The 26,661-nt window shown below is 56.9% G+C and overlaps 2 protein-coding genes across 4 annotated transcripts; both read left to right on the top strand.

Moving 5' to 3' along the window:
• The first annotated feature begins 575 nt into the window (after positions 1-575).
• Positions 576-2,253, top strand: ZBTB9 (zinc finger and BTB domain containing 9). Its single transcript, XM_058172258.1, has one exon. The coding sequence runs from the start codon at positions 808-810 to the stop codon at positions 2,251-2,253; it is 1,446 nt and encodes a 481-aa protein (XP_058028241.1). The 5' UTR covers positions 576-807.
• Positions 2,254-5,689: 3,436 nt separating this feature from the next.
• LOC131192645 (uncharacterized) lies at positions 5,690-21,386 on the top strand. Of its 3 annotated transcripts, none has more exons than XM_058171977.1 (12): positions 5,690-8,957; positions 10,614-10,704; positions 10,929-11,078; positions 11,798-11,915; positions 12,845-12,989; positions 16,361-16,471; positions 16,997-17,121; positions 18,019-18,204; positions 18,604-18,804; positions 19,453-19,501; positions 19,877-20,032; positions 20,165-21,386. In XM_058171977.1, exons 1-12 carry the CDS (start codon positions 5,717-5,719, stop codon positions 20,266-20,268), a joined length of 4,677 nt encoding a protein of 1,558 aa, XP_058027960.1. In that variant the 5' UTR covers positions 5,690-5,716; the 3' UTR covers positions 20,269-21,386. The 3 variants fall into 3 exon arrangements, with proteins under 3 accessions (XP_058027960.1, XP_058027961.1, XP_058027962.1); XM_058171978.1 differs by having other exon boundaries at positions 5,693-8,957; positions 10,617-10,704; XM_058171979.1 differs by having other exon boundaries at positions 5,698-8,957; positions 16,418-16,471.
• The last annotated feature ends 5,275 nt before the right edge of the window (positions 21,387-26,661 follow it).

The following is a 26,661-nucleotide window of genomic DNA, read 5'->3' as shown; positions in this document are numbered from 1 at the left end:
ATTTATTTTTTTCTCATTTTTTTTCCTGGAGTGTGTGGTGACAACAGAAGAAAATGTTTAATAAAAGCAGTTGGTCTTTTATGCCACGTCTCTCGTTCGGGCATGGAGGGGGGCGGTGTGTGTGTGGGGGGTCCGTCCCGCCGCAGGGAAAGGGGCGAAGGCCGCCGCGGAGGGAGGAGGAGGAGGCGGCGGCGGCGGCGTTCTCCTGGCGCCCGCGGGGGGGTGGGGTGTCGGGTCGTGTGGAGGCAACCTGGAGCAGACCCGGGTCAGGCGGCCTGAGCGCAGGAACGAAGCCGCGGGAAGACCACGTGGCTGGGAGCCCCGTGAGCCACGCCCACTCAGCGCTCAGCCAATCGGGAAGGCCCGCCCACCCGTGCTGGACCTTAGCGAGGGACTGGAAGAAAAAACCAACCAACCAACATCGCCTATGCAGGGCCAATCGGCACGCAGATAAACATCCGGGTCAGCTAGTCATTACCGCCTCTCGCTCCTGTCCACGATGACGCTTCGGGGCGGGCAAAACTTCGAAGGTCCGCCCTCTTCTCCGGTCGCTCTCTGATTGGCCTGGAAAGGAGCGGGAGGTCGGGCAGCAGCCTTTTTCCGGCACCTAATTGGGCGGTCGCCCTTCCGATTCCCCCGCGGGGATCCCCGGCGTGCGCGGAGCCAGGCTCGCTCCTCCTTCCCTGCGCATGCGCAAAGGGCGTCGCGGCTCCCGGGCCTCGCCTGAGCATGTGCAGAGAGCCGCCGTCCCGAGGCGCCCGGATCCCCGCCTGAGAGCCCGCGGGAGACTCTTCCCCTGGGGCGGCCATGGAGGCGGAGGGTCCGCGCAGCGTGCAGATCGAGTTCCCGCACTACGCGGCGGGGCTGCTGGAGTCGCTGAACCGGCACCGGCTGGAGGGCAAGTTCTGCGACCTGTCGGTGCACGTGCAGGGCCGCGTCTTCCAGGCCCACAAGAGCGTGCTGGCCGCCGCCTCGCCTTACTTCCACGACAAGCTGCTGCTGCGCGACGCCGGGCGCCTCGTCCTGCCGGGCGCCATCGAGCCCGACGCCTTCGAGAACCTGCTGCAGCTCATCTACTCGGGCCGCCTGCGGCTGCTGCTCGACGCCCTGCCCGGGCACCTGCTGGCGGCCAGCGGGCTGCAGATGTGGCAGGTGGTGGACCAGTGCTCGGGCATCCTGAAGGAGCTGGAGGCGGCCGGAGGGCCCCTCTCCTACAGCCGCCCCTGGGCCGCCCGCGCCGCCGAGAGCCCCAGCAGTAGCAGCGGCGGTGGCCATCGCCCGGGCCTCCGGGAGGATGGCGGAGGAGGGTCCGGCCGCCCCCGCCGCCCTCGGCGCCTGGACGAGGAGGAGGAGGAAGAGGAGGAGGTGGTGAAGATCCGGGTGTCCCAGGAGGAAGAGGAGGAGGAGGAAGAGGAGGAGGAGGAGGAGGAGGAAGAGGACCGGCAGGACCAAATCTGTAGCGGCTCTGCTAACCGGACGGTGAAGGTGGTTTTGGAGGAGGAGGAGGAAGAGGGCCGCCGCAGCAGGAGCCGTCTCGGTAAAGGCTCCAGGGAGCTGGGCCCTGCCTTTGCTTCATCCCACGAGGTCCCCAAAGTCTTCTATATCAAGCAGGAGCACTTCGAACCTGAGGAGGTCGCTTCCTCCGCGCTGGGGGGCAACCCGGCCTCCTGCCTCTCTGATGCCGGCTTCCTGAAATCCCTGAGCCGGCCCCCGGCTGCATCTGAGGTGCCGGGCATCTGCCAGCCAGAGGTCCAGGCTGGTGGGCAGCTCAGTTACCTCCCCGTACCTGGCGGAGAGTCCACGGTTCTTGGCTGCTTGGCTGGGAAGTCCCAGGCCCTTTCTGCAGATTCCGTGGCGGCTTTCCCTGAGAGCTCGTGGAAGCCCGTGGACCTGCATGGCAATGAGATCCTGGCCCACGCCGTGCACGGCCAGGCGGTGCACGCGCCCGTCAAGCTGATGTCTGCACCTGACGGGAAGAAGTTTGGCTGCCTGTGCGGGAAGCGCTTCGCCGTGAAGCCCAAGCGGGACCGGCACATCATGCTGACTTTCAGCCTGAGGCCCTTCGGCTGCTCCGTTTGCAACAAGAAGTTCAAGCTGAAGCACCACCTGACGGAGCACATGAAGACCCACGACGGGAACCTGCACACCTGCCAGGACTGTGGCCGCAAGTTCCGTGTCCAGAGCTGCTTCTTGAAGCACAAGGAGCTCTGCAAGGGGCAGGGCTGGGCCACTGCCTGCTGGACCTACAAGTAGGGTGGGCTGCTGAAAGCAGAAGTGGGGCTTGGGCTGCTTCCCCCCCCTGAAATCCATCCAGGGCGGGCTGCCCGTCTTCTTGCTCGGTTGGTCTTCTGTGAGGCAGGGGAGATTACGGGAATATCTGGGGTGCTCCCATGCAGCCCTCTCCCCCCCCCGAAGAGATACGGATGTCAGAAGTAGATTTTCCCTCCTCTGCCAGTATCATCCTCTTTCCCAGCCCCCAAAAGTGTGGGAATTGTGGGCCAGGAATTGCTTGGACAGAAACGCTGCTGTTGCTGTTCCAGGTGCTGACAGCTCTGTGGGCTTCTCCTGCAGCAGTCAAGAGGCTGAGTCTCCCGAGCAGCCGCCTCTGCAGGGCAGAGCCTCTTGGCGGGAGGTGCTGAGTTGAGTCCTCTGGCTGCAGACTGACTTCCTGGGGCCTCAGCGCGAAGGTCCTTGGGTGGTTGAAAGAATCGCCTGGAAGCGGGTGGGGACTGCTGCTTAGGGAGCAAAGCCTGTGCTGGGAAACGGGGAGGGGCTTCCAGGAACATTGTGCCCTGGCCAGCAAACTGCCGAGGTTTGGGCTGGGTGGCTTCAAGGGTTAGGAAGCCCTTCTTCTGGGGTTCCTGCCCCCCCCCCACCCACAATGGGAGAGTGAGGAGCGAACGGGTGCCAGGAAGGGGCCCTCCAATCTTTTCATGAAGGCACAGGATGAAGAGAGGGGGAGTGGCAGGGGGGGGGGGACACCTCATCCTGGAGCCCAGAAACAATCCTGGAAGGTCAGAGGAAATGAGCCGGCTGTAGCGATGCAGAATTGAGAATCAAACAGCAAAACACTCTAGGATTGGATGTGTGTGTGTGCCCAGTAACACTCAGGGAGACGAACCACAGGAACTCGGGTGGAAGTCTAAGCCATCCTGGTGGGATTGCTCGCAGAGACAGCAAAGGTCATTTGAAGCTCCTTCCTAGAAATACAATTTCTGAATCGCAAAGAATTCTTCACCTCCACTGGGTTCCATGGACTGTTGATTTTTGAGCACCAAGAATGACTGAGACAAATGAGCAAGGTTGAAAAAAAGCTGGAATCCTTGGCTTGGACTGCCCGGGGGTGGGTGGACTAGATGGCCTCAAGGGGCCCTTCTGGCACGGGTTTTGTGAACCATGTGGGAGCTGGGCTGGAGGTGCCAGTTCTGCTCAGCTCTGCAGAGAGATCAGTGAGGGATCCCCACATTCCCCTGCCAGGGAACTCTTCCCTCCATTCTGCACCCAGACGAGCCCAAAGGGATGTTTAAGCGAAGCCGGGCACAGTGAATTCTCGGGGAGGGGCTCCCGGCCACTGCAGACACTTCCCCCGTCCCACAGGAAGACTCCCAGGAGTCACCGCTGGGCCCCCTACTGTTCATTGGTCACCCCAGAAGAGACTCCCTGTAGAAGCCATGAGGTGGGGCCTGGGGTGGCCTCTTGCTCAGCCATTTACGCTGCTGCTGCTGCTGCTGGTTCCCTGATGGAAAAGATGCCCATGGGGGACGGGGGTTCCTGGCCGAGGCACTCTGGTGGGACATTCTTCCCTGGTGGGGAGCAGCAGTTTCTCAGGGAAGGGGCCTCGGCTGGGCTGCAGATGTTCTGGCTTAGATGCAGATTGGAAGCCCCACAATTGGGGTTTTTATTTCCCCAGTTTTGATGACTTCTTCACTCCCGTTTTCTAGAGATGTCGAGGTAATTCTTCTCGGGCACTGAAAGGAGTTTGGTTCTAATTCAGACGCTGTTATGTTTTCTGACACATAATCACCAATGAAGGAGAAATGCTTAATCACGATGGGTGAGCGATTTCATTTTGGGACTGGGCCAAAGTGGCTTTCCTTGCAAGGAGCCCGGAGGTTGTTTGACGCATTGGGACTTTTCAGGGACTGGCACCGCTCAGCTTTGCCCAGAAGGGGGGGGGGCTGGCGTGTCACTGGATGCTCGGTAGAGGAGCCAGTCAAGGGCTGCATCCAGAGGGGAGCTGCTGAACCCCGTATGGCAATGGTGCTTTTCTGATCTGTGAATCCAGCTGGCATCAAATAAAACTGTGGCTGTGTGTGTGCCAGGGCTGAGGCAGGCGGGAAGAACAGCCCAGAATTCCCCCCCCCCGCCTCCCCGTGACTCTGTCTCTTGGGGGAGGGAGCAGCCAAGGAAGATTTGGGGGCTACAATAGGGCTGCTGCCTTTCCCTGCACAATCAACTTCATAATCTGGGCAATTCTTCTGAATCCATAATTTTTTTATCCTTTTATTATTTAATGAGAAAGTGGAAGATGTATTCAGCTGCACACAATATGGACTTATCTCTAGGCCACCTGAGGCACCCATAGCACTGGCTGCTTTCCCGTGTTCCCCGCATGTAAAGAGATTGGGCAGGCAAGCAGCCACTGCCCTGAGAGAGGAACTGCGGGTGTGTGTGTGTGTGTCTTGCCTCCACACCCAAATGGGGTGGGTGGTTTCTGCAGCTGGGTTATCCCTTGACCGGGCACCCTCTGCTGCCTGGGTTTAAAGACTCCATCCCTTGTGGCTTTGGGGACTGACCCCATCTCTCTCCTCTCCCTGTCTGACCCAGCAGCTCCAGCTCCCCTTTCCTGGGCTGGGGTACAGAAGGGGAGGACGACAGAGGGTCTGCCTTCCTCCCCTGTGCCCACTCTGCATTTCTTTTTATTTTTGACTTTTGCCCCAAAAGCGTCTAGAACAGGGGTCTCCAACCTTGGCAACTTTAAGCCTGGAGGACTTCAACTCCCAGAAATCCCCAGCTAGCAAAGCAAAGCAAAGCTGGCTGGGAAATTCTGGGAGTTGAAGTCCTCTTAAGGCTTAAAGTTGCCAAGGTTGGAGACTCCTGTTCTAGAAGAATATCGATCTCTTAGGCCGTGAGGCTTAGGCTCTGAGGCTTTGTGAATTGTGCAGTTCAAAAGCTGCAAAGAAACTCCCCTCTGATTAGGTTACTCTCTCTGGGCTTCCCCTCTCCATTCACTGGAGACTTCCAAAAGGGAATCAGTTTAAAAGCCAATTCCAGTCGATAAAGCAATGCACCAGTCTGTTTGACAGGGACTAGGGGGAGGGTCTCGAAGATGGCAAGGGGGATGTATGAAGAAAAACCTTCACGGCAGTAGAATAAATGTTTTCCTAAAATATTTTCAAGCACCCAAGACCAGCTATTAAAAGCATTTATGTAATAAAAGACAAAATCAAAAGGGAAGCAACAACACACACAGGCACAAACATACCTACAAAGATTTCTCATCCTCCTTTCAGCTAGTTTTAGTTCCAATAAAATGATTTTATAATCCTCCAGACTTCCTCCTAAATGTGACTGAAACGTTCTCCAAAATCAGCAGCCCTCCCTGTGAGGCTGCCAGAGCCAGAAGTGGGCTCCAGCTGCGCCCCCATGCCCCCCCCCGCCGCAGGACCCTCCTGGGGAGGAATCTGGGAGGGCTCTCCCAGCCTGGATCTCTGGCATGGAAAGCCCCCAACCCATGGCAGGGAATGGGGTCCCCTTCATTGATCCTTGTGGGAAAAAGAAATCTTGGAATACGGGAGGCAGACGCAGTTTCTGGCTGCGAGCACAGCTGCGTAATCTCCCTCTGTACAGAACCAAGCCAGCCCCAAGGAGCCCCCAGCTCAGTTCTCTTCTTTTGGGGCGCCCCGGGGCGGGGAGTGCCAGACTCGGCCCTGGAGACACAATGGGGTGTGCGTGTGTGTGCCCTGGTCCGGCTATCCTCCAAGCCCCTCTTTTCCCCTCCTCCATCTTTACGGACCTTCGTTTCCCGTCCAAGCGCCTCCCATCTCTCCCCGCCTTCGCGGCCCCGCTTCCATTTCTGACCGTTTCGCTTGAGCTTTGGGAACCGCACCGGACACAAGAGGCGGGGCGGGGGGGGTGGCGGAGCAGAGCGAGCGGAAGAGTCACTTCCGGCCAACTGGGAGCTGCTTTTCCCGAGCAGCAGCCGGGCCTCTCCTTCGCCGGCGGCTCCCGCCGAAAGGTCGGATTTGCAAGGCGGGCAGCGCTCACCCTGCGCCCGGGACTATCGCGCTTGCCGCCGCGATCGGCGCCTCTGCCTGCGGCCGCGCGGTGCATCCGGCTCGGGGTGCGCGCAATCTCAGGGGCCTCCCGCGCCTTTCTTAAGCCGCGCCCCTCCGCCGCCGCCTCCTCCTCCGGCAGAAGCGCAGGGAAGACGGCGGAACCTGCTCCCGCCGCCTCTGTCCTGGGCTGCCCTGCGCCCTTCTGGGCTCCGGGCTCCCGCAGCTGCGACCCGAACTCCCCGCCGACAAAGCAGCTTTCGAGCCGCGGAGCCCCCAGAGCAGCGACCGGAGTGGGGCCCCACCAGCCGGCCGCTCCGCCCCCCGGACCCGCCCCTCCCTCCCTCCCTCGACCGGAAGCGCCGGCGGAGTGGGCGAGCAAGCGCGCGGTCGGTGGGTTGGTCGGGGCGGCGGCGGCGATGGAGCCGGGGGCGGCTGGTCCCGTCGGGGGCGGCGCGCCGGCCTTCTCGCCGGAGTGGATGGCGTGCCTGCTGGCCGAGGCGGAGGCGCTGCTGGCCGAGCGGGTCTCGGCGCCGGTGCGGGCGCGCTGGCGGCGGGAGGTGAAGCTGCCGCGGATGAGCCTGGAGGGCTGCCTGGAGCAGCTGAGCGAGGCGCGGCGCGGGCGGGAGGCGCTGCTGGCGCGGGCCGGGCCGCTGTCGGAGGCCAAGCAGGACCGGCTGCAGACCTTCCTGCGGCTGGAAATGGCGCTGCTGCGGGAGATGCAGGCGCTGCGCGAGCGGGCCCTGGCCTCGGCCTTCGCCATCGCCAAGAAGGGCGAGCCGCCGCCCGCGCCGGCGGGCCGGGGCCGCGAGGAGGGCGGGGGCGAGGCGCGGCGCCCGGGCTCGCCGGCCAGGGAGGAGGGCGGCGGGGCGGCGGGCGGCCCGCGGGTGGTGTCGGCGGCCGAGGCGGCCTCGCAGGCCAAGGCGGCGGCGCAGCGGGAGGCGCTGGCCGAGGCGCTGTGGGAGCCGGGCGGCGTCGGGGACCTGATCGCCAAGAGCGGCGACCTGCAGCTGGCGCTGGAGCAGCTGGTGGGCGAGCGGCTGGGCGAGGCGCTGCGCGGGCTGGAGCGGGCGGTGCGCGGGGAGGGCCGGGCGCGGGTGCGGCAGCTGCTGGCCGTGCGCGACGCGCTGCTGGAGCAGAAGGGCGGCTGGGCCGAGCGCGCCGGGACGCTGCGCGGGGAAGCGCGGGCGCTGCGCGGGGCCGGCCGGCCGGGGGCGCTGCGCGAGAAGGCGGCGGCGCTGCGCGACTGCCTGGCCGAGGCGCCGCTGGAGGAACTGCGGCCGGCGCTGGAGAAAGCGGTGGCGCTGCTGGAGAAGACGGACAGCTGGTGGGTGGCCTGGCTGGAGAAGGCGCTCTGGGCAGCCCCGCTGGAGGAGGCCGAAGCGGCCCGGCGGGAGGCGCAGGCCTTGAGCGCCGCCCTGCAGCCGCAGCCGCCGGTCGAGGAAGGGGAGGAGGAGGGGGCGGTGGGGCTGCTGCTGTGCTCCCTGGAGAGCGAGGGCTCGGAAGCCTCGGCCTCGGCATCCCCGCGGTGGGGCTCGCTGGAGGAGATGCGCGACGCCCTGCAGAGCGCACCCTTCGATGAGGTCTTTGCCCTGCTGAAGCAGCCCCGGGCGCTGCGCCAGGCACTGCAGGAGAGCTCCGAGGTGGAGGAGCAGGGCGAGCTGCCGGCGGTGCTGGGGACGCTGGAGGAGGCCTTTGGGCGGGCCCGGCCGGGTGACTGGCGGGAGCAGCTGAGCGCCCTGCGGGGTGGCCGCTGGGAGGACGAGGCAGTGGCACTCCTGGAGAAGGTCTGGGCGCTCAAGACGGAGGTCTTCTTGCTCGCCTCCGACCTGGACCGTGAGGAGAAGGTGGCGGCACTGGTCGAGGAGCTCCAGGCACTGCATGAGGCTGCCGCCGCCGCCCCACTTGGTGACCGGGAGACATTGCGGGAGAAGCTGGCGGTGCTGCAGGCGGCCCTACACGCCTTGCCCGTGCAGGAGGTGCTGCTGCTGCGTGCCAAGGCCAAGGCACTACGCAAGGCAGCCACAGACTTCTGGACAGAGCCACTGGCCGAGGCAGACGCGCTGCTGGCTGAGGCGGATGCGCTGCAGGAAACACTGGCCCGCTCGGCCCTGCGGGAGGCGCTGTGGGCCAAGGCGGAGGAGCTGCGTGGGGCACTGCGCGAGATCGCCAAGAAGAAGATCAGCGTCCTCTCCTACTACCTGTGGAATGTGCTCTGGAGCCCCCTCTGGAAGAAGGTGGGAGACATGCAGCGGGCTCTCTGGAAGACACCACGTAAGGAGGAGGGCGCCGTGCAGGAGAAGCTGGCCGACCTGGAGCATGCGCTAGACGAGATCCTGGAGGACAACCTCAGTGGCCTTCCCCGCATCCTCTACGCCCTTCCGGGCATCGTGACAGCGCTGCAGAAGAAGGTGCACGCGGTGCGGGAGAGCCTGCAAGAGATGCCACCCGAGATGGCGGTGGCCCTGCAGGGGAAGGTGGTGGCCATGCAGGAGGCGCTCTGGAAGATCCCCTTCAAGGAGGCGCACCTGATGCAGGAGGACCTCAAGGCCTACTGCCTCGCCCTGCAGAGAAAGGTGGAGGCCTGGTGGGCGCAGCCTCTGGAGGCAGCCCCGGCCAAAGTGCCCCCCAGGATGGAGAGACAGGACACTGGCTGGACCAGGAGGGGCGCCCCTGAGCCAGGTATGGCTGGCTCTGGGTAGGGCAGGGGTCCCAGAGGGAGGTTGCGGAATCTGTGGGGCGTCTTCTGGAGCTTCTGCCATGATGGGGAGGAGAAAGATCAGTGGGGAGGGCATTGGGGGCAGGCAAAGGAAGCCTGCTGAGCCCTATGTTGGGTGTCCAACCGTAGTCACTTGAAGACCTGTGGACTTCAACTCCCAGACTTCCCCAGACAGCGATGGTGGCTGGAGAATTCTGGGACTTGAAGTCCACAGGTCTTCAAGTGGCTACGGTGAGGTGCCCTTGCCTGACATCTTATTGAGCATTGCCCAAAGAGACGGGAATGCCACAGGCTTCCCTCGCTGAGAGAGAGAGAGACCAGCCAGGTGAGGCTGCCACGGGCACCCTGTTGGCTGCCTCCATCCTGGGTGGTACCTGGCTTTGTGGAGAACCAGTCCCTCTCTGAGTCTTCCTGGTCAGGATCACGTCACTGATTTCTCCTGTTCTGGCCCTGGTGGGACCCCCTCCTCTTTGGGAAGGAGTGGGGCACCCATCCCAAGAGCCCCCATGGCTTCGTTCAGTTCCTTCAACTGGCTGCTGGGCTTCATAGAAAATAGGGCCTTCTGGGGAAGCTGCCCTGATTTTTGCTTCTGGGAGCTCTTCTGTCTTCTCTGCTGATTGGCGGCCCTGACCTCAGTTGCTGCCTGGCGTCAGGCTTTGAGTGAGTTGCAGCTGAGGGGTAGTAGGAAGGGAGGACCCGGCACTGAACTGTGGGGATGTCCAGACCAGAGAGAAAGATGGCTGGGGTGGGTGGGTAGAGGAGGTAAAGCGCCCACCCATTAAGCAGGTCCTTGCTTTAGTGGGATTTGAGTAGCCTTCCTCTTGCTGGTTCATAAAGGGATGTAAAGAACATAGAACAGAGCATCGTAGGGCTGGAAGGGACCTCAGAGGTCTTCTAGTCCAACCCCGTGCTCCAGGCAGGAGACCTGATTCCACCCTAAACTTCACAAAGACAAGTTGCAAGTCTTGGTGGCCGTTGGAAACCAGCACAGAAATACTGGTTGTTAACAACTGTATATACAGTATATTTAAACAATTGCATGTTCAAAGTCGCAGTGGTGCTGATGAGAAAACCTGTGACTTGTTCTCCAAGTTGTGGCTGCCCCAGTGTCCCCAAAGCCAAGCGACCCCTTTCAGGTGCTTAGCCACCGAATGATAAGGGCCGCTTTGTCCTGGGGTCAAGTGGCCGTATTTGTGACCTACACAGGGGCAATGGTGGGTGGGTGGTTTGACAGCTCCTGAGTCTGGAGGTTTTTAAGAAGATACTGGACAGCCACCTGTCCAAAATGATATAGGATCTCCTGCTTGAGCACTTGGACTAGGAGACCTCCAAGGTTCCTTCCAGCTGTACTCTGATTGATTGATAATTGATTTAACGGCAGGTCCTGCCCTGCCTTTCTCTTTCATTTTCACTTTGTCCTTTCCCTCCTTCCCTCCCAGTTAAGGTGGCCTCCCTGGGCCTGGTTCATGGTCTCTTGGATGAGTCCTCTTTTCTTTGAAGTCCAGCAGTCAAAGGGTGGGTTGGTCAGCTCTGGACCCAGGCCTGGTGGCAGCCCTTGTTTTTATCTGTCAACCTACTGGCCTTCTCTCTGAGCTAACGGGGGAAACCTTCTCTTTAAGCAGTTGCCGCTCCAGGGGATGCTGAGGTTGGAGGAACCAGGCAGCCGGGCGTTTCCTCTCCAGCTCTCCCGGCAACACCTGGGGCGCCAAAGTAAGGGACCCTTCAAGGGGGATGGGGCGAGTGAGGACTTCTGGGGACCATTCCCCCAAAGGGTCCTTAACCTCCGTTTCCCTAAACGCTTCCCCCTAGTTCATTTCTTTTCTTCATGTTCAACCCGAAATAACCACTGCCAACTGCAGCCGCTAGTGGTTTAATTTCCGGCTCTGGAACGCAAATGAGAAGCTGCAGGGTGCCTTTTGTGGTCCTTTTTTCAGCCCCCCAACCGGAGAAGTTGCACCCGCTGTCGGGCCCGGGCGTTTCCAGTATTCTGCGCTCAAAGCGATTCCACACTCTCATTTCCAGCAGAGGAAGGATTGGTATGAGAACACCGACCAAGACCTGCGCGATTACGTGGTGCAGAGGCTGTGAGTGACCCTTTGGGGGTTTCTGGGGTTTTGGGGGTGGGGGCTGAACTGTGCCGGGCTGCGGCTTGAAAGAGGCAGCGAAGAAATGGGAAAGAAAGGAGAAAAAAAGGCTTTGATGCTCCTCGTTTTTTGATGTTTTGTGGGGAGAAATACATTCCGCTTTTTATTCTGCTGTCTCATCTTCGTCTGTTGGAGTTTTGGGATGTGGGATTCTAAATAAAGCCTGGTTCTCCTGGCTTTTCTAAAGTTGAAACGTCTCAAACCCCTTTGCATCATCTAGGGAGCTATAAAAATAATGGTTTTTTAAATAATTTACTTATTTGACTGTATTGGCTCCCATGGCAATCTCAAAGGTGCTTTTTTAGGAGGCAACTGGACTTTTCCTGTTTTTTCTTTTTGAAGACATTCCACTTCTCATCCGGTGTCCTCAGGGTCACCTCCAAGCGGCCTCAGCGACTCTCTTAAAAAAAATGCAAATGACCAGCTGTTTGCAAGGAGTATAATAAATCCTTCCGTTCTTCACTGTTCAGTCAGAGTGATGAAGCTTCTCAGATGAGAAGTGAAATGTCTTCAAAAAGAAAAAACAAGAAAAGTCCAGTTGCCTCCTGAAAAAGCACCTGTGGGACAACCAAGACCTGGATGACTGAGAATCTCCATAGACTCTTGTGCCAATGTTTTGCCAGTCCTGCTGAAGTCCGGCCGCCTTTTCCCCTCTGCAGGGTCCATGCCATTTTTCCTGCTCCTGACTTGGCCGTCCTGAAGGATCACCAGGTGGAGAAGGTGGTGTCCTACGGCAAGAAAGTGGAAGGGGATGTCTATCAGTCGACCAACCACTGGGTAGGTGGTCTTGCTGTCCTCCTCAGCCAGATGCCCCTTTTTCCCAGTGCCCTCTTGGGACTTACGCTTTGCCTACCCAGACCTGGGCTTCACGTTTCTCTCTGTGAAACATCATCAAACCCGTTTAGATCTTTTGGGGGGGGGGTCTTCTCTGTCTAAAGCACGGGCTGCCCACCCAGCTTTGCGTCCATCTGGTAACCTTGCCTCCCACCTCCCAAGGAGAAGAGCCCAGACAGAGACCTGGGACCCCACTCGAGCTGGAGCCCCCTCCCCTTTGGCTGCTCTTTAAGGGCTGATCTGTTGAAGGCCCTGCTGAGGTCCAGGGAGAGGACGGCCATCGGCATAGCTCAAGACTTACAGCAGTTCGTTTAGTGACCGTTCAAAGTTACAACAGCACTGAGAAAAGCGACATGACCATTTTTCACAGTTACAACTGTCACGTGATCAGAATTCAGACACTTGGTAACTGACTCAAAATTATGACGGTTGCAGTGTCCCGGGGTCATCGGATCCCCTTTTGCGACCTTCTGACAAGCAAAGTCAATGGGGAATCCAGATTCACTTAATGACCGTGTTACTAACTTAACTACGATGATTCACTTAACAACTGTGCCAGGGAAGGTTACAAAGTGAGGCAACATTCCCTTCACTTTCACGCAGTCCTTCAGGGGTCCTCTGGGATGGCCCAGGGCCCCTTGGCCGATTCCTTCCCTCACTGTCCTCCCTCTGACCCTGCGGTTGCAGCTCTCTTCTCTCTCCTCCGCTGCCCTCCTCCCCGGGCTCTCCAACGCAGAAGGGGAGGATGGAGGCTCTGCCTTCCTCCCATCCTCCCTGTTGCTCATCAGCTGACTCTGTGGCGTAACTCTTCGGGCGCCTCTGCAGGAGAAATTCATGCCCTGCTCTAAAGCACAGGCTTTGCTGCTTTCTAGGATGTGTATTGCTGCCTAATTATGGTGAAGCTCTTCAAAATAGAGAAGGAACTGAGAGAGAAGAGGACCTTCCGGGGCCACAAACAAGGCACTGCGGACGATCAGGCCTCGCCTGTGGGACCAACCCAGCCTGCGGTGCTTCTCAGTAAGTACTCCGCAAGGGAGCAATGGGAAACAGGAATACCTCTTTGTCTGTGTGTGTCTTGTGAACCAGGTGAAGTTGCTGCCCGTCCTTCCCCTCTGGACCCCAAGTTGATTGTCAGAACTGCCCTCCTGAGCTTCAGCCTCACTTTGCTAGATGCCAGCTTGACATAGACTATGGGTGGAGGGAGCTGATGGGAAGCCGGAACTGAAACTACTCATTGTGCTTTCCTGAGAGACCAGAGGTCAGAATGCAGCGGCCCCTCCTGATGCAGGACCGTTACCAAAACAATTCCTTTCAATGTAACTGGACAGTAGGGAGATAACAGGGGAGAGGAATGAGTAAGGGGAAAGTTAACTAGGTGCAGATTTTTTGGCTTTGCTGTATTGTAACCCCTCGTGTTTTAGTTTAAAATTATATCTCTCACACAAATGGAGTCGAGGGTGTTTCTTTCCTAAGAACCCAAGTTGGGGCAGGCATGACATCAACCCTGGCTGCTGCTTGAGCAGAATTTCTCCTGTCAAAAGGATGTTCAGGGACGGGTTTTGTGAGAGGTGGGCTTCCTCTCATGAAGGTTGGGCAGGGTCTCTTGGCTGCAGCTGCTCTGTTTTGCTGACAGATCTCTGAAAGTTGGTGGGAAGAGCACGCCACCTTTGAGGGGAGCTTTCTGGTCCTGGTGCGTGTCCTTCCCTTAGCCTGGATGCTTTCTGGTGTTTTATATTCACCGGCTTGGATGTAACTGTTGTTTTTTCTAATAAAACTTTTCTCTGGAGGACTTTGTTGCCCTTGTAGTTGGCTTTTGCTGTTTGGTCCTTCGGGTTGTCCTGGATCGCAGCTGTCTTTCAAAGGTCTTTGATGTTCAGAGATTTTGCCCGTTGAAGAATGGTTGATTGACAGGTTGGACCAGTTCAGAGCAACAGACGGGCAGTTGTCCTTTCGAATGGCCCCTTGTCCCTCCATTTCAGGTGGGCCTCTGGGACAATGCCTTCCCCAGGTTCCTTTTGGCTTCATCTGTGTTTCTTGGGTAGTTGTGATTCTGCCAGTTGTGAGGTGTCTTCCATCACAGCGTCTTTTTCCCTCTGGTCCAGCCTGCCACAGCCTGCCTTTGACTAACAGAGCCTTTTTTAACAAAACCAGCCCGTTTCGGATTGCATCTTTTCGCTCCGTGGAGTCCAGCTGGGAATGGAGCAGAAGTGTTAACTTTTCTGTTGAACTTGATCTGCTGATCTATTGCGTAGATCTGTTTCAAAATGTCTTCACTTTGTCCCACTGGTGTTGAAAAAGTCCTGGTTGTGTTCCTGTGTGTGTGTCTTTTGGCCAGAGTAGGGGCCACTTCAGCACTGAGGGCTTTTCCGCCTCCCTTCCCAGCTTCTCAAAGGAAGGATTTTGGTCTGCCATTTTTTGTTGTGGTGGTGAGTGAGTTTGGAGAAGAGAGTTGTTTTTATTGTGTTGCTGCTCTTTAATTTTTCCCTCCAACCTTCTAACTCAACATGGCGGCTCCTCCCTGATTAGAGCCGCTAATTCAGCTGCAGCTTCGGGAGCAAACTCCTTGTCTCTCATGTCGGTCTAGTGAAGTGACCGAGCCCCTGATTCTCTGCAGGACTCTTCCTAAGTCCTCACAGGGAATTCCCCCCCCCCTCCTTTGTACCACTGCCGGAATCATCTTGTTTCTCGGGGCTGGGGCTGGGAGATCTCCTGGATCAGGCCTGGGTGTGTTTTGTGCTCCTTTCCGCCTTGTGTAGGGGATTCTTCCTGCCAGGCAGGCCCACGACCTCTTGGGTTGTTTCCAAGAGCGTTTAATTCTCTTCCTCTGTCCTCCTTGATTGCCACTCGCAATCTTTCCTCCTCCATCTTCTCCTTCGGTTACTCCCCCCACACCGGCTGGGAGCTGTTCTCTGCCCCTCGGCTGCCTTGGATCGTGGCCTCCCAAGGGGCCCTTCGGACATTAGGCCCATTCCCTGATGCAGCACAAGCCTGTTGTGGCTCCCGCCCCCAAACTTGGCCCCATGCCCGAAAGTGCCTTGGAGCCAGGCCTGCTGCCAGAAAGTGATTTGGACAGTGAGGGGGAAGGGCCATCAGGACTTACCTTGGAAGCACCGGCCTCCCTGGATCAGCTCCAGGAGCCAGAAGCAGGCCAAGCGAAAGAGATAACGAGGCCTCCTTCTCCTGACTCTCCACCCCACAGGCCACGCCTGCAGACCCAGCTGACAGCAATCAGGCTTGGCTCAATCCCAGGTTTCGTAGGCAGGAGAGAAGAGAACAACAGAAGCAAGGGAGGGGCAGGCCTAGGAAGTGCTGAGTCATGGAGCCACACCCCACAGGATATAAAAGGCAGCAAGAGCTGGTGTGTCTCTTTGTATCAGGAAAATCCACGGATTGACTAGAGCTGAAGGTTGTGACTCACCAGCGTCTTGGCAGCTATCGAGGGTTCTTGGCAGACACTGATTCTTTTGCTGCCAGAGCTGATAAGAGCCAGCTAATTCGGACGGAGGCAAGGAGGACACAAGCCCCTGCTTCCAGCCTTCCTCATTCAGACTCTAATGTTGACACGCCAAGATGGCTGCCCTCCTTTCCTCCGGCAATCTTCCCCGACAGGCGGGAGACCACCTGACCCCATTTGTGGGGGATAAATAAAAGCTCAATTGGTGTTTTCAGTTGTGGACTGATTTTCACAAGTTCATCTTCTACACCACCCAGAATTGCATTCTGTGAGATGGGCAGGTATATAAATGTGACATAATAAACAGACAAATACAAGTGAAAATCTTGCTGCTGCCACCTTTTGATGATAAAATGTCCAGGTTCTGGTGTTGTATCCCTTCTCCTCCTCTGGGTAGCCTATTTTAAGGATGTGGAGGTTACAGGGATTTGCTCCACATTTCTTTGGAGGCCTGACCATTTAGAAGGAAATTGGACGGCTGGTCTGTTTCCTCTCAGGGCTTTGGTGGCCATGACGAAATCCCCTGTTCTGAACATCCAGAAGACCCTCCCCCCACCTCCCCAACCTGGTCCTGAGTCACTTTCTGTGCCCGGGACGCCTCCCACCTGCTCCCTGGAAGGCCACATGTCTTTCCCGCTCTCGAACGGAAGATTGGTCCGGATTAGCCCCTCGTGATGCTCCCCACAAATGCTCCCTTCAGTTGGTGAATCGCAAGATAATTTTCCATTAAGGGAGCATTTGTGGGTTGCAGCAAGTCAAGTTGGCTTCACTTATCATTAAGGGTGCTGCCCGGAGGTTATCCCTCCCCTCCCCCCTCCCCCAGGCTCCAATAGCCCTTTAGGGACCAAAAAGCCCTTTTAAGCCAGGCTGATGAGCAAACCTGGCCGTGTTTTGCAAAGACAGAATGCGCTTACATGATCTGTTTTTTACTCAGACGACTTCAGCAGAACCACGGAAGAAGTTGAACAGGGTTGTGTGTTTTTATTGACAGGCAGTCAGCTGGGCGCCCCAGAAGTGCCTCTAAGCCCCACACAGGACCCCCCAGGTACACTTCCTTTCACTTACGTTATTTGTAGCCAGCCTTCCCATCTCAGCGTCAGCTTTTCCTGACCTCAAGAACCCAAATATTTATGCTAACTCGGACGGGAAAGGCTGAAGCGATGGAGCCACGATCAATGTAGCAAAGGATTCGGCTTCCTCTGGGCCTGGCCAAAGGGGGCCGGGGGGGGGGGGCAGCCTCGGTCGCCTGACTGGCTCTGTGGCAATGCCCGGGGTCTCTTCCTGGGCGCAACCCCTGCCTGCCTTCCCTGTTTGGATGGACAATTTGGGGATCTCCAAAGGTTCCTCTCTGCGGGTGGCATCAAGCGGGTGTTCCTTTAAGCCTTTGGAAGTTTCATGTAGGTCCTGCTTCTTATACGGGAGCACAGTTTTTCTATCTTTCTTTAACCCAGGCTCTAGCGTATTGTGTGAGCCCGTTTGTTTCGCTGCCATTACAGAGTTGGGGCTTGGGAGCAAGTGGCATTCAGATGCAGCCAGCAGCTGCTGAGCTGTCCTGGGGTGCCTTTTGCAGGTGTCAGTCAGCTGAACCCCATGTCCATTTGGACCATCCAGAACTCTCCCACTTCACTGGACACCCCAGCCGCCTCTCCGACAAATCCACCTGCTCAGACTCACGACGAGGGAGCGGCTCTGACGGTTGGTTGTCCTTCTTCACACCCAGATACTGCACTCTAACCGCTGCACCAACACGGCTCTTATCACACCGGCCCAGGGGTGAAATGCTCTCGGTTCAGACCGGATCAGCTGATCCGGTAGCGATGGCGGCGGGTGCTTCGGAGAACCAGTAGCAAAAATCCCTCCACCCCCCCACCCCCCGCCCATGCCCACCCGATGCCCAGTCGCCTGCTTCCCTGCTTGTCGCTTCTTTTAAAAAATGCTTTTAAAAAAAAGGCTCTGACGATCCCAGCTGAGCTGCTTGATCGTCAGAGCCCTTTTTTTACTTTTAAAAGCATTTTTTTTTACAAGCTATTCAACTGAGTAGGTTGTAAAAAAAATTCTTTTAAAAGTAAAAAAAAAAGATCACGCACCACAGCTGATCCCCCCCCCCGGCATGCTGTTCTACTTACCCCATGCCTCCTTTTGGTGTGCACTGCGCGTGCGCACACACCTTGCATTTGGTGCGTGGTGCACACTGCGCATGCGCAACCAGCGAACCTGTAGTTAACCGGTTCAGATTTCACCACTGCACCAGCCCGATGTGGATCTCACCGTGTTCAGAAGTTCGTAGTGTGACTCTCCAAGGCGGGCATGGCAAATACACGGGGGAGGGGGGAGAATCCCTCCTGCAGAACAGGTTTGTAGCTGTGCCGACCCTGAAAGGGAGGAGTCCTTTTCTTCTGCCCCGCCAGTACGAAAGAAACCCCTCTCATTTCTGGGTGGGAAAAGCCCTGAGCTTGGGCGGGAGGGCTGTATACGGTGGGTTCAGGTCTGGAGATGCCCCCAGCCATTTTCTTGGGTGTGCCCCCCTTCCATCTCAAATAGCTGCCCCTCGCACCCATGTCTTGTAGCCTGATGGCCCGTCTTGTTTTCTAGATGGCCGCCTCTCCCCCTTGGATGCCTCAGCCCCAAAGCGCGATGAGGGCCTCTTCGGGCACCATCTCAAGTCCTCCTTCGGCTCCCGGCCAGTTCCTGCCTCCCCATCTGTTTCCTGCCCCTCTCGGAGTTCTGGACACCAGCGGAGGCATCCTGGCGGAATCGGGTCTGCAGGGTGGAGTCCAGGTAGGCCCGGGGGTGGAGGGCGCCCCTATGCTCCGTTCCCTTTGCCGCTTGGGTGGGAAATGGGGAGTTTGAGGATTTCATTTGGCAAAGGTCTTCGTATTGTTCCTTGCAAGGGGCCACTCCTCTGCTGCCCTTTCGGGGCCCTTGTGGGCAGCAGAATCTCTGGCCTTGTCCGATCTGATGCCCCCCCACCCCCCAGCGATGTCCTAGAGACATCATTGGGTGCCAGTCTGCCAGTTGCTGCTGCTCATGCATGCTCTGTGACTGGCCCTGAAGATTTTGGGGGGAGTCCATCTGCCCCCCTCCTTTGGTTGGGGCAGGGGCCCCTTGCAGAGGGGGCCCCTTGATGGGGTTTGATGAGCTTCTGAAGGCTCTGCTGATTGTTCTTCCTCCTGGCAGGGTCTGGATCCGGGCTCCCCCCTCTCTTACTCTGCGCCCACCGTGGCCCCTCTCCCTCCTCATGCCTTGCCAGGGGCCCAGAGTGAAAGCGCATCCTTGGGGCCAATGACGGGGGCAGCACCAGGCCTGAGCCCAGAGGCCCCTCCGCAGCAGCAGCCCCCACCGCCCTGCCCGAAGTCTGCCCCAGGCCCTGGCACCCTGGTAAGTGCGGGGGGGGGCGTTTATGGGGCTGAGTCGGCCTCCCCAAAGGACCCTTCTAAGCAAGAGGCCCAAAATGGTGACAGGAAGGTTTTTGAGCTGCTTCTTCCACCAGGTGGGGGAAATCCTTGCCTTGGGCTCTCTTGAGGGGCCCCTGCCCCTCTTTTCCTCCCCTTCCACTTCTGTGGGGATTTCCAGACACAGAAAATACCTTTTCTTCTATGGCAGCGTTCTTGCAAAACGCCGCTGTGGCTGTTCTGGACGCATCCAGCCTGTGGAGGGAAGGCCTCAGGGTGGGGTAGGTGGGGTTTGGAGTGCCCCCCCCTTGGCGTGCAGAAACTCACAGGCCAGAGAGAGCTTGAAGCCAGGTGGTGGAGTGAGGCTGCCAGTCCATAGAGGGGCACCGCCTGCAGAGCACAGAGGAGAGCTGATGGCCTCCAAATTGCACCCTTTTTGGGTTTCGCCTCCAGAATACAGCTGCTTCCTGGCAGTTACATCAGTCCAGGGGGGAGGTCTTGAATTCAAGAAAAGGGTCCAAAGGGCCTTTTAGAGGAGCATCCTTTCTGCCATGAATTGAGGTTCCAAGGAGAACCTAATTTTTCCCTCTGAGTTCTCTTCCTGGCAACCATTTCTGACTTTTGCTTCCACCAGGGGGACCCCCATTTTGGGACCAGAGAGGCCTCCTCCCACGGGCTGCTGGGTAAGCTGAGCTACTCCGGTTCTTCCACACCTCCCTCCTGGGCCCCACCTGTGCCTCCCCCCAGGGCCCTCGTGGAACAGCACCTCCCACCTGCTTGCCTGGGCAGTACCAGGGGGAGGGTATCCCAGCTGCAGCTTCAGGTTATGCCCCCCAGGCCAGCCAGAGGCACCTGCTGCTCCTTCCCAGGAGAGTGGGGGTCACTAGTGACCCCCAGCCCCCTGTTTTCCCCTGTGTGGGAGGACCAGAGTCTTGAGCCACCAGGGCAAATGTCCCGTCCTCCCCCAAGGTGGACCTCTCTGCCCCAAAGGAGTAAAGCTCCTCCTACCTGGGCTGCAGGTGCTCCCGGAGGCATTAGGAGGTGCCCTTTCTTTGCAGGTAAACGCCGGAGACTGGCAGACGGGGCTTGGAGGGCATCTCCTGCCGGCTCCTCTCCCTCGGCCCTGCCCGATGCCTCAGCACAGCCCTCTCCGGTGACGCTCGAGTCCCTGCAGCGCTCGCTGGAGGACCTGCGGATCTCCGTCCTCCGTAACTGTAAGTGGGGCAGCCCCTTCTGTGCCCCCCCCTCCAACCTGTGGGTTCGTTCTGGCAGCCCCTTTCCCCGGCCCCCTCCCCCTCTTCTCCCCACAGCCCTACCTGACTCTCCCTGGTTGCCTCTTTCCACAGTGGGAGCCGTGCACAGGCAGGTGGAGGCCCTGGAGAAGAGGATCCACACGCTGGAGCGCTGGCGAGCAGAGACAGAGGGGCGCCAGCAGCTGCCACAGCCGTAGCCACCGGCCGGGCTCCCCTCCCGCTCCTCCTCTCCATGTACAGAACGCCCCGTTCTCAGGACGGCTCCTCCTTCGCTTCACTTTTTATTCCTCAACGTGTCAAACGGAAGACAATTTTCACTCTGTTCCTTGGACGGCAATGCCCGGTTGGCAGACACGGGCCTCCCCAGCACAAAGCCCCCCACCGTGCTTCGTCACGGTGCCGGACAGCCTTGGTGCCCAGTGATGGGACAGACTCCGAAGCCGAGGTGGAAGGCTGTGGAAGCCGAGGCTCCTCCAGAAAGTGCCCAGCCGTCACTGGGTCCTGGAGAGTGTGTGTGTGTTGGGGGGGGGGGTCCCAGGAGGCCACATGGGCTGAGGCCAGCGACAGGCTGTGGGGAGCCCCAGTGGGAGCTGGGTTGCTCTGGCCGGTTTGGGTGGTGGTGGCGGGGGGCTTGGCAGCCCCTCGCCTGGAAGGTCAGCTCATGCTCTGAGCTGTTCCCTTCACGACCGTGAACCACGTGCCTGACTCTGGGAGTGTCCTGGGACTTCACCTCCTCCTCCTCCTCCTCCTCCATGAATGTTGCTGCCCCGGAAGAGCTGGTCAAGGGCAGCAGTTTCACCACCTCTTTTGCCCAGGGCCGGCTCGTCTGCCGAGTGAGGGGCTCAGTGGCAGCTCTGAACGGGAGGGAAGGCTGTGCTGATGGCAGGACTCGTCCCCGGCTGGCAGGGAGCAACACGTTGCCTGGCCCTTGGGCCGCCTGGACGCTGGCAGGAGGCCCACGGAGGCACTCCCCAGTTCAAGCGGAAGGGCAGGTCAGTGTGGTTTTAGGTTTGATGCGAGGCAGTTTGTTTGGGAATGGAAAGATTTGAGAAGGGACCCAGTCTGTACGTTTGCCGTGAAGACGAAGGATTGTGAAGGCTACACTCTGCCTGTCTTTATGAAGTCACCCAGGGTGAGAAATAACCTCCTTTAGAGGGCATCAACTCTGCAAGTTTCTGCCGGATGTTTTCAAGGATAACATTTCTTTCAGGTCATTGTAGGAGAAGATCTGGGTTAGCCAGGGGGCCCCAAAACGGGTTGCCTGGTCGCTCAAGAAAACTTCTGCCTTTTAATAAAAATCGTTAGTTGGAAAAGACGCTCTGAGCTCCTGGCTTCTTGTAGGGGATTGAGAGAGAGAGTGAGATTGGCTGAATCTACAATTTAAAACTCACAAACGGGCCCAGATTTTCAAAAAGGACATTCTTGCTGCTTCCTCCTGCTGCCCACAAAGACAGGCAACCCCCCCCCACCCCCCAGTTTGGAGTGGATCTGATAAGAACCTGATCCTTGGATTTGAGAGAGAGACTTTGTGCTTAGGAGAGGGGCTCCTTTGCCCACCCAAAAATACGACACCCCCCCCCCCGAGTAATTCAGGCAAAGCAAGCAGCATTTATTAAGGGGGGAGGGGAAGTCCTTTCATGGAGCACACAAACACAATGCATGCACTCAATAGAGGCACCGAGCGATCAAGCAAAGCATGGATTAGATGTGAGATTATAGAAACCATTGAATATCATAGATCATATTCCACAAGGGGCGAGATTTGTAGGTTGCGTTGCTCCTTCCCAGCTGGGTTGGTGTCTCTTTAAACTTCCAAGTGTATTCAAGGACTTCCAGGATGTGGTCTCTGTTGTGTAGTTGCAGGAAAAGCCAATTGTCCCATAGCAAAGAAAGGGCCTTGACTAAGAAGAGGAAAAACTTGCTTGTTAAAAGAGCTAATATCCCCCTTTTAAAATGCTAATGGTGCAGGATAAACTTCCAGGCAATTCTTCCTTGTGTTTTTGTGGGTCACAGGTTGGGCTTCGATGCCAGCAGGGCTGCCAGGACCCCCCTGTGACTCTTTGCTCCCAGGGTTGCAGGAGGCTGGCAGGGAGGGAATCCCAGTGCCACCAGGTAAGGAGAAGCTGGCAAGGAGGGAAAGGCAGCTGCCAGTGGAAGCAAAGGAGGTGGCCATAATAAAGAAGCAGATCTGAGGAGGCCTGGTGGGCTTCTGCCTCCCTGCTTAGGGCAGCAGGGCCCATTTGGGGAAAGGCCAAAGGTCATGGTTGCTAAGACAACCAATGGGGTGCTATGGCTGGCCGCAGGTCATAAAGTTGCCATAGTTACCCTCCCCTGCTCTAGCGCCTTTCCTCTTTGGATGGCCGGTAGAAAAATGGGACTCCTGAGTGTCCAGAGGGATGTGGCACATGGGTTTTGTGCTGATCCTGACAACAGACGTGGAACAGAATTGAACCTTACCTTGCTGGCTGGGAGAATTGCAGCTGCCCTCCACAGATTTCAGCCCCCCCCAATGAAATCCCATTGATTTTAAATACCTTTTTCTGAGTTTTTCCTGGGCTGTGCAGTCCTCAAGGTCACGGAAGGGACCTTCTCCTGAGCAGATGGTTGGGCTCTGGGTGGCCTTTTATTTTACTACCTAAATAAAAGCCAGCATTGCTTTAATTCCATATTTATCAAATGTCCACAATCTCCCAGTTGCTGCTGGAATTCTGTCTTCTCTGTCCGGGCAAGGAAGGATTGCTACTATCCAATCAATCAATCAATCATAAAATAAAATGGGGGGGGGGGATTGGGCCTGATTCATCCACCAACTCAACTGATTGATTCCTGCAACCAGATGCGATTGCAGAAAATGTAACTCCCTTCAGGCAATTTGGTGACAGACAAAGGGCCTGTCTTGCTACAAGGAGCCCCTTGGGAGATATTTAGGTGCCAAACTATCAAATGACAGGTATGCAGGTAATCCTGTTGGCACCACCACTTGACGGTTTATTGGCTGATCCGTGCCAGCTGCCTCCAATGGTTCTTCCTGTACCTCCGGTCTGGGAACAGCGCGTCTCCAACAGACTCGACCACCAAAGTCCACTTGAGGGCACCCGCAACGTGAATGGAATCCAACTCCCTACCGAAAACCGGAGTCCTGGATTTGTGGGTTGGGTGGGGACAAAGCTGGAAACTGTTGTTTGGCTGCAGCTAGAATTCTGTTCCTGGTTTTTTTCGCTTTCCTTTTATTTCTTTACTTGTGTTTTGAGTGTGAAACTTTTCAGCAATTTTAGAACCTAGAATAACAGAGTTGGAAGGGACCTTCGAGGTCTTCTAGTCCAACCCCTGTTTGAGCAGGAAACCCTATATCATTTCAGCAAGTGTTTGTCCAGTCTCATTTTGAAAGCCTCCCAAGATTTCGGAAGGCAAATACTTCCACTGGTTAATTGTTCCCATGGTCAGGAAATTCCTCCTCAGTTCTAGGTTGCTTCTCTCCTGGTATAGTTTCCACCACTGCTTCTTTTCTTGCCCCTCTGGGGGTGGGGAGCAGAGGAGCTGGCAGCAAGGAAACCGAAGTGGCCAGTGACTGCTTCCCTGCAGGCAGGGGTGCTCAGAACTGAAAGACTCGGAGGAAGGGAAAAATTCTTTCCCCCTTATTACGTCACGTCAGATATCAAACACTTCAGAGTATCAGCGAATCAAGGAAATTTTCCTCCTTAAAAAAAATTCCTCTATCAACCAGCAGAGATCAGACTTCAACCATAAATCCTTCTATTCCCCACCATCCAGTCAAAGCTGAAGAGCAAAACGTTTTCAAGGAAAAACTAAGAAGTCCAGTTGCCTTTTGGAAAAAGCCCCTTTGGGACAACCAGGACCTGGGTTGCCTGAGAATCTCTACAGAAAAGAGGCTTTTATATATTTATTTATTTATTTATTTTAAAAAACCAGGAAAAAAACTGACAGGATCAGTAGTGCTGGGGCTTTCCCCACCATTGGAAGAGAGAGTTGGCCTCTATTTATTTATTTATTTATTTATTTATTTTTCAGATTTATATACCGCCCTATCTCCCTAGGGACTCAGGGCGGTTCACAGGCAATTAAAAACAAACATATAAATACAATTTAAAATCAGACATAAAAAACTTATTCAATAGCCAGATTGATAAAAAACAATATAAATACTAAGAACCCCATTAAAACCAATAAATTTAAAACTAACTTATTGCGCATAAATAAATAGGTGTGTTTTGAGCTCGCATGACGAAGGTTCGGAGGTCCGGAAGTTGTGAAGTCCTGGAGGAGTTCGTTCAGAGGGTGGGAGCCCCACAGAAGGACCCTCCTGGGCGTGTGAGCAGCACTGCCTAACCCGGGCACCCTGAGGAGTCCCTCTCTGTGAGGCGGACAGGTCGGTGAGAGGTACTCGGTGGCAGCAGGCGGTCCCGTAAGTAACCCGGCCCTATGCCATGGGCGCTTTAAGGTGTCACCAAAACCTTGAAGCGCACCGGAAGGCCACAGGTAGCCAGTGCAGTCTGCCCAGGATAGGTGTCACACGGGAGCCACGAGGGCTCCCTCTATCACCAGCCAGCCACATTCTGGACTAACTGGAGCCTCGGATGCCCCTCAGGGGCCCCATGTAGAGCATTGCAGTAATCCAGGCGAGGCGTCACGAGTGCGTGGTGACCGTGCATAAGGCATCCCGGTCTAGAAAGGCGCAACTGGCGCACCAGGCGAACCTGGTGGAAAGCTCTCCTGGAGGCGGCCGTCAAGTGATCTTCAAAAGAGCGTTCATCAGGAGGACACCCAAGTTGCGCACCCTCTCCATCGGGGCCAATGACTCGCCCCAACAGTCAGCGTGGACTCAGCTGACTGTACCGGGATGCCGGCATCCACAGCCACTCTGTCTTGGAGGATTGAGCTTGAGCCTGTTTCTCCCCATCAGACCCGTCGGCTTCCAAACACCGGGACAGCACTTGATAGCTTCATTGGGGTGGTCCGGTGTGGAAAAATACAGCTGGGTGTCATCAGCGTACAGCTGGTACCTCACACGAAACCACTGATGATCTCACTTGGTGACTTCATATAGATGTTGAACAGAAGGGGCGGGAGAGATGGGCCCTGCGGCACCCACACATGAGGCGCCTCGGGCCGACCTCTGCCCTCCTGTCAACACCGTCTGCGACCGGTCGGAGAGATAGGAGGAGAACCACCGATGGCGGTGCCTCCACTCCCAATCCCTCCAACCGGCGCAGCAGGATACCATGGTCGATGGTATCGAAGCCGCTGAGAGGTCTAATAGGACCAGGGCAGAGGAACATCCCCTGTCCTGGCCTCCAGAGATCATCCTGCGACCAAAGCCGTCTCAGTGCTGTAACCGGGCCGGAAACCGGACTGGAACGGGTCCAGATAGACAGTTTCATCCAGGTGAAAGGAAAACTGATATGCCACCATACTCTCTACAACCTTTGCCACAAAGCGAAGGTTGGAGACCGGACGATAATTACCTAAAACAGCCGGGTCCAGGGAGGGCTTCTTGAGGAGGGGCCTCACCATCTTTCAAGGTGGCCGGAAAAACTCCTCAACAAGAAGCACTCATGTCGCTGGAGCCAGCCTCGTGTCACCTCCGGAGTGGCCAGCACCAACGAGGAGGGGCACGGGTCCAGTAAACACGTGGTGGCATTCAACCTGCCCAACAACCTGTCCATGTCCTCGGGAGCCACAGGGTCAAACTCATCCCAGACAATATCACCAAGACCGCCCTCAGGCGCCCCGTCTGAATCGCATAATTTTGGTCCAGACCGTCTCGAAGCTGAGCGATTTTATCATTATAGATAACAGATTAAACTCCTCATGCGTCCTGCAGCGGGTCTTCGCTCTCCCTGGTGAAGGAGGCGGGTCACGAAAACAAGGCGGCGGGCGATTATCTGCCGGCGCAATGAGGAGGCGTAGCAGCGCTCGCATCCCTCAGTGCCACTGGAGTGGGTTCTAGTATAGGACCTAACTGGTGTCGATCAGCCTCTGGCGGCTAGACCTCCAAGAGCTCTGTGGCGTCTTCTCCGGCATTTCATCCCCTCAGCTCCTCGGGTACCAGTGAGCAGTTGGGATCTGCGCCGGGTCAGAGGCACATGAGAGGCCTGAATCTAAGGCCCCAGCCGCAGCCCGTTCCCAGGCTCTGGCTAGTTCCTCCGCCATGCCGTGGGCCAGACCCTCAGGAAATGGCCCAAGCTCCGTCGGAACCTCTCCGGGTCCATCAGGCGCCTGGGATGGAACCACCGTAGCAGTTCCATCTCCCTGCGGTGTTGAGTAAGCGGTCAGAAGTCCAGGCGAAGGAGAGAGTGATCTGACCATGACGTGACTACATCTCTCAGCTGAATTGAGTTTTTCAGCCATTTCAGGGATATAGCTTGCTGTAATTTCTCAGGGAAAGCTCAGATCTGAGAAGACTTTTTGAAGTGTGTGTTGTGTACTATGGCTTGCCAAGCTAGTGGATAAAACACTATTATCATACAGTACATGACAGCAATTTTGGTGTTTCTTTAATTATATGGAATTCAGGCAGTAAGAAACTATAGTGTGTGAAACAACTTGAATACTTAATATAAAAATGCCTT

This window comes from Ahaetulla prasina, chromosome 2 (genome assembly GCF_028640845.1).
Source record: "Ahaetulla prasina isolate Xishuangbanna chromosome 2, ASM2864084v1, whole genome shotgun sequence".
Taxonomy (NCBI): Eukaryota; Metazoa; Chordata; class Lepidosauria; order Squamata; family Colubridae; genus Ahaetulla; species Ahaetulla prasina.
This window is presented reverse-complemented; position numbering and strand designations above follow the sequence as displayed.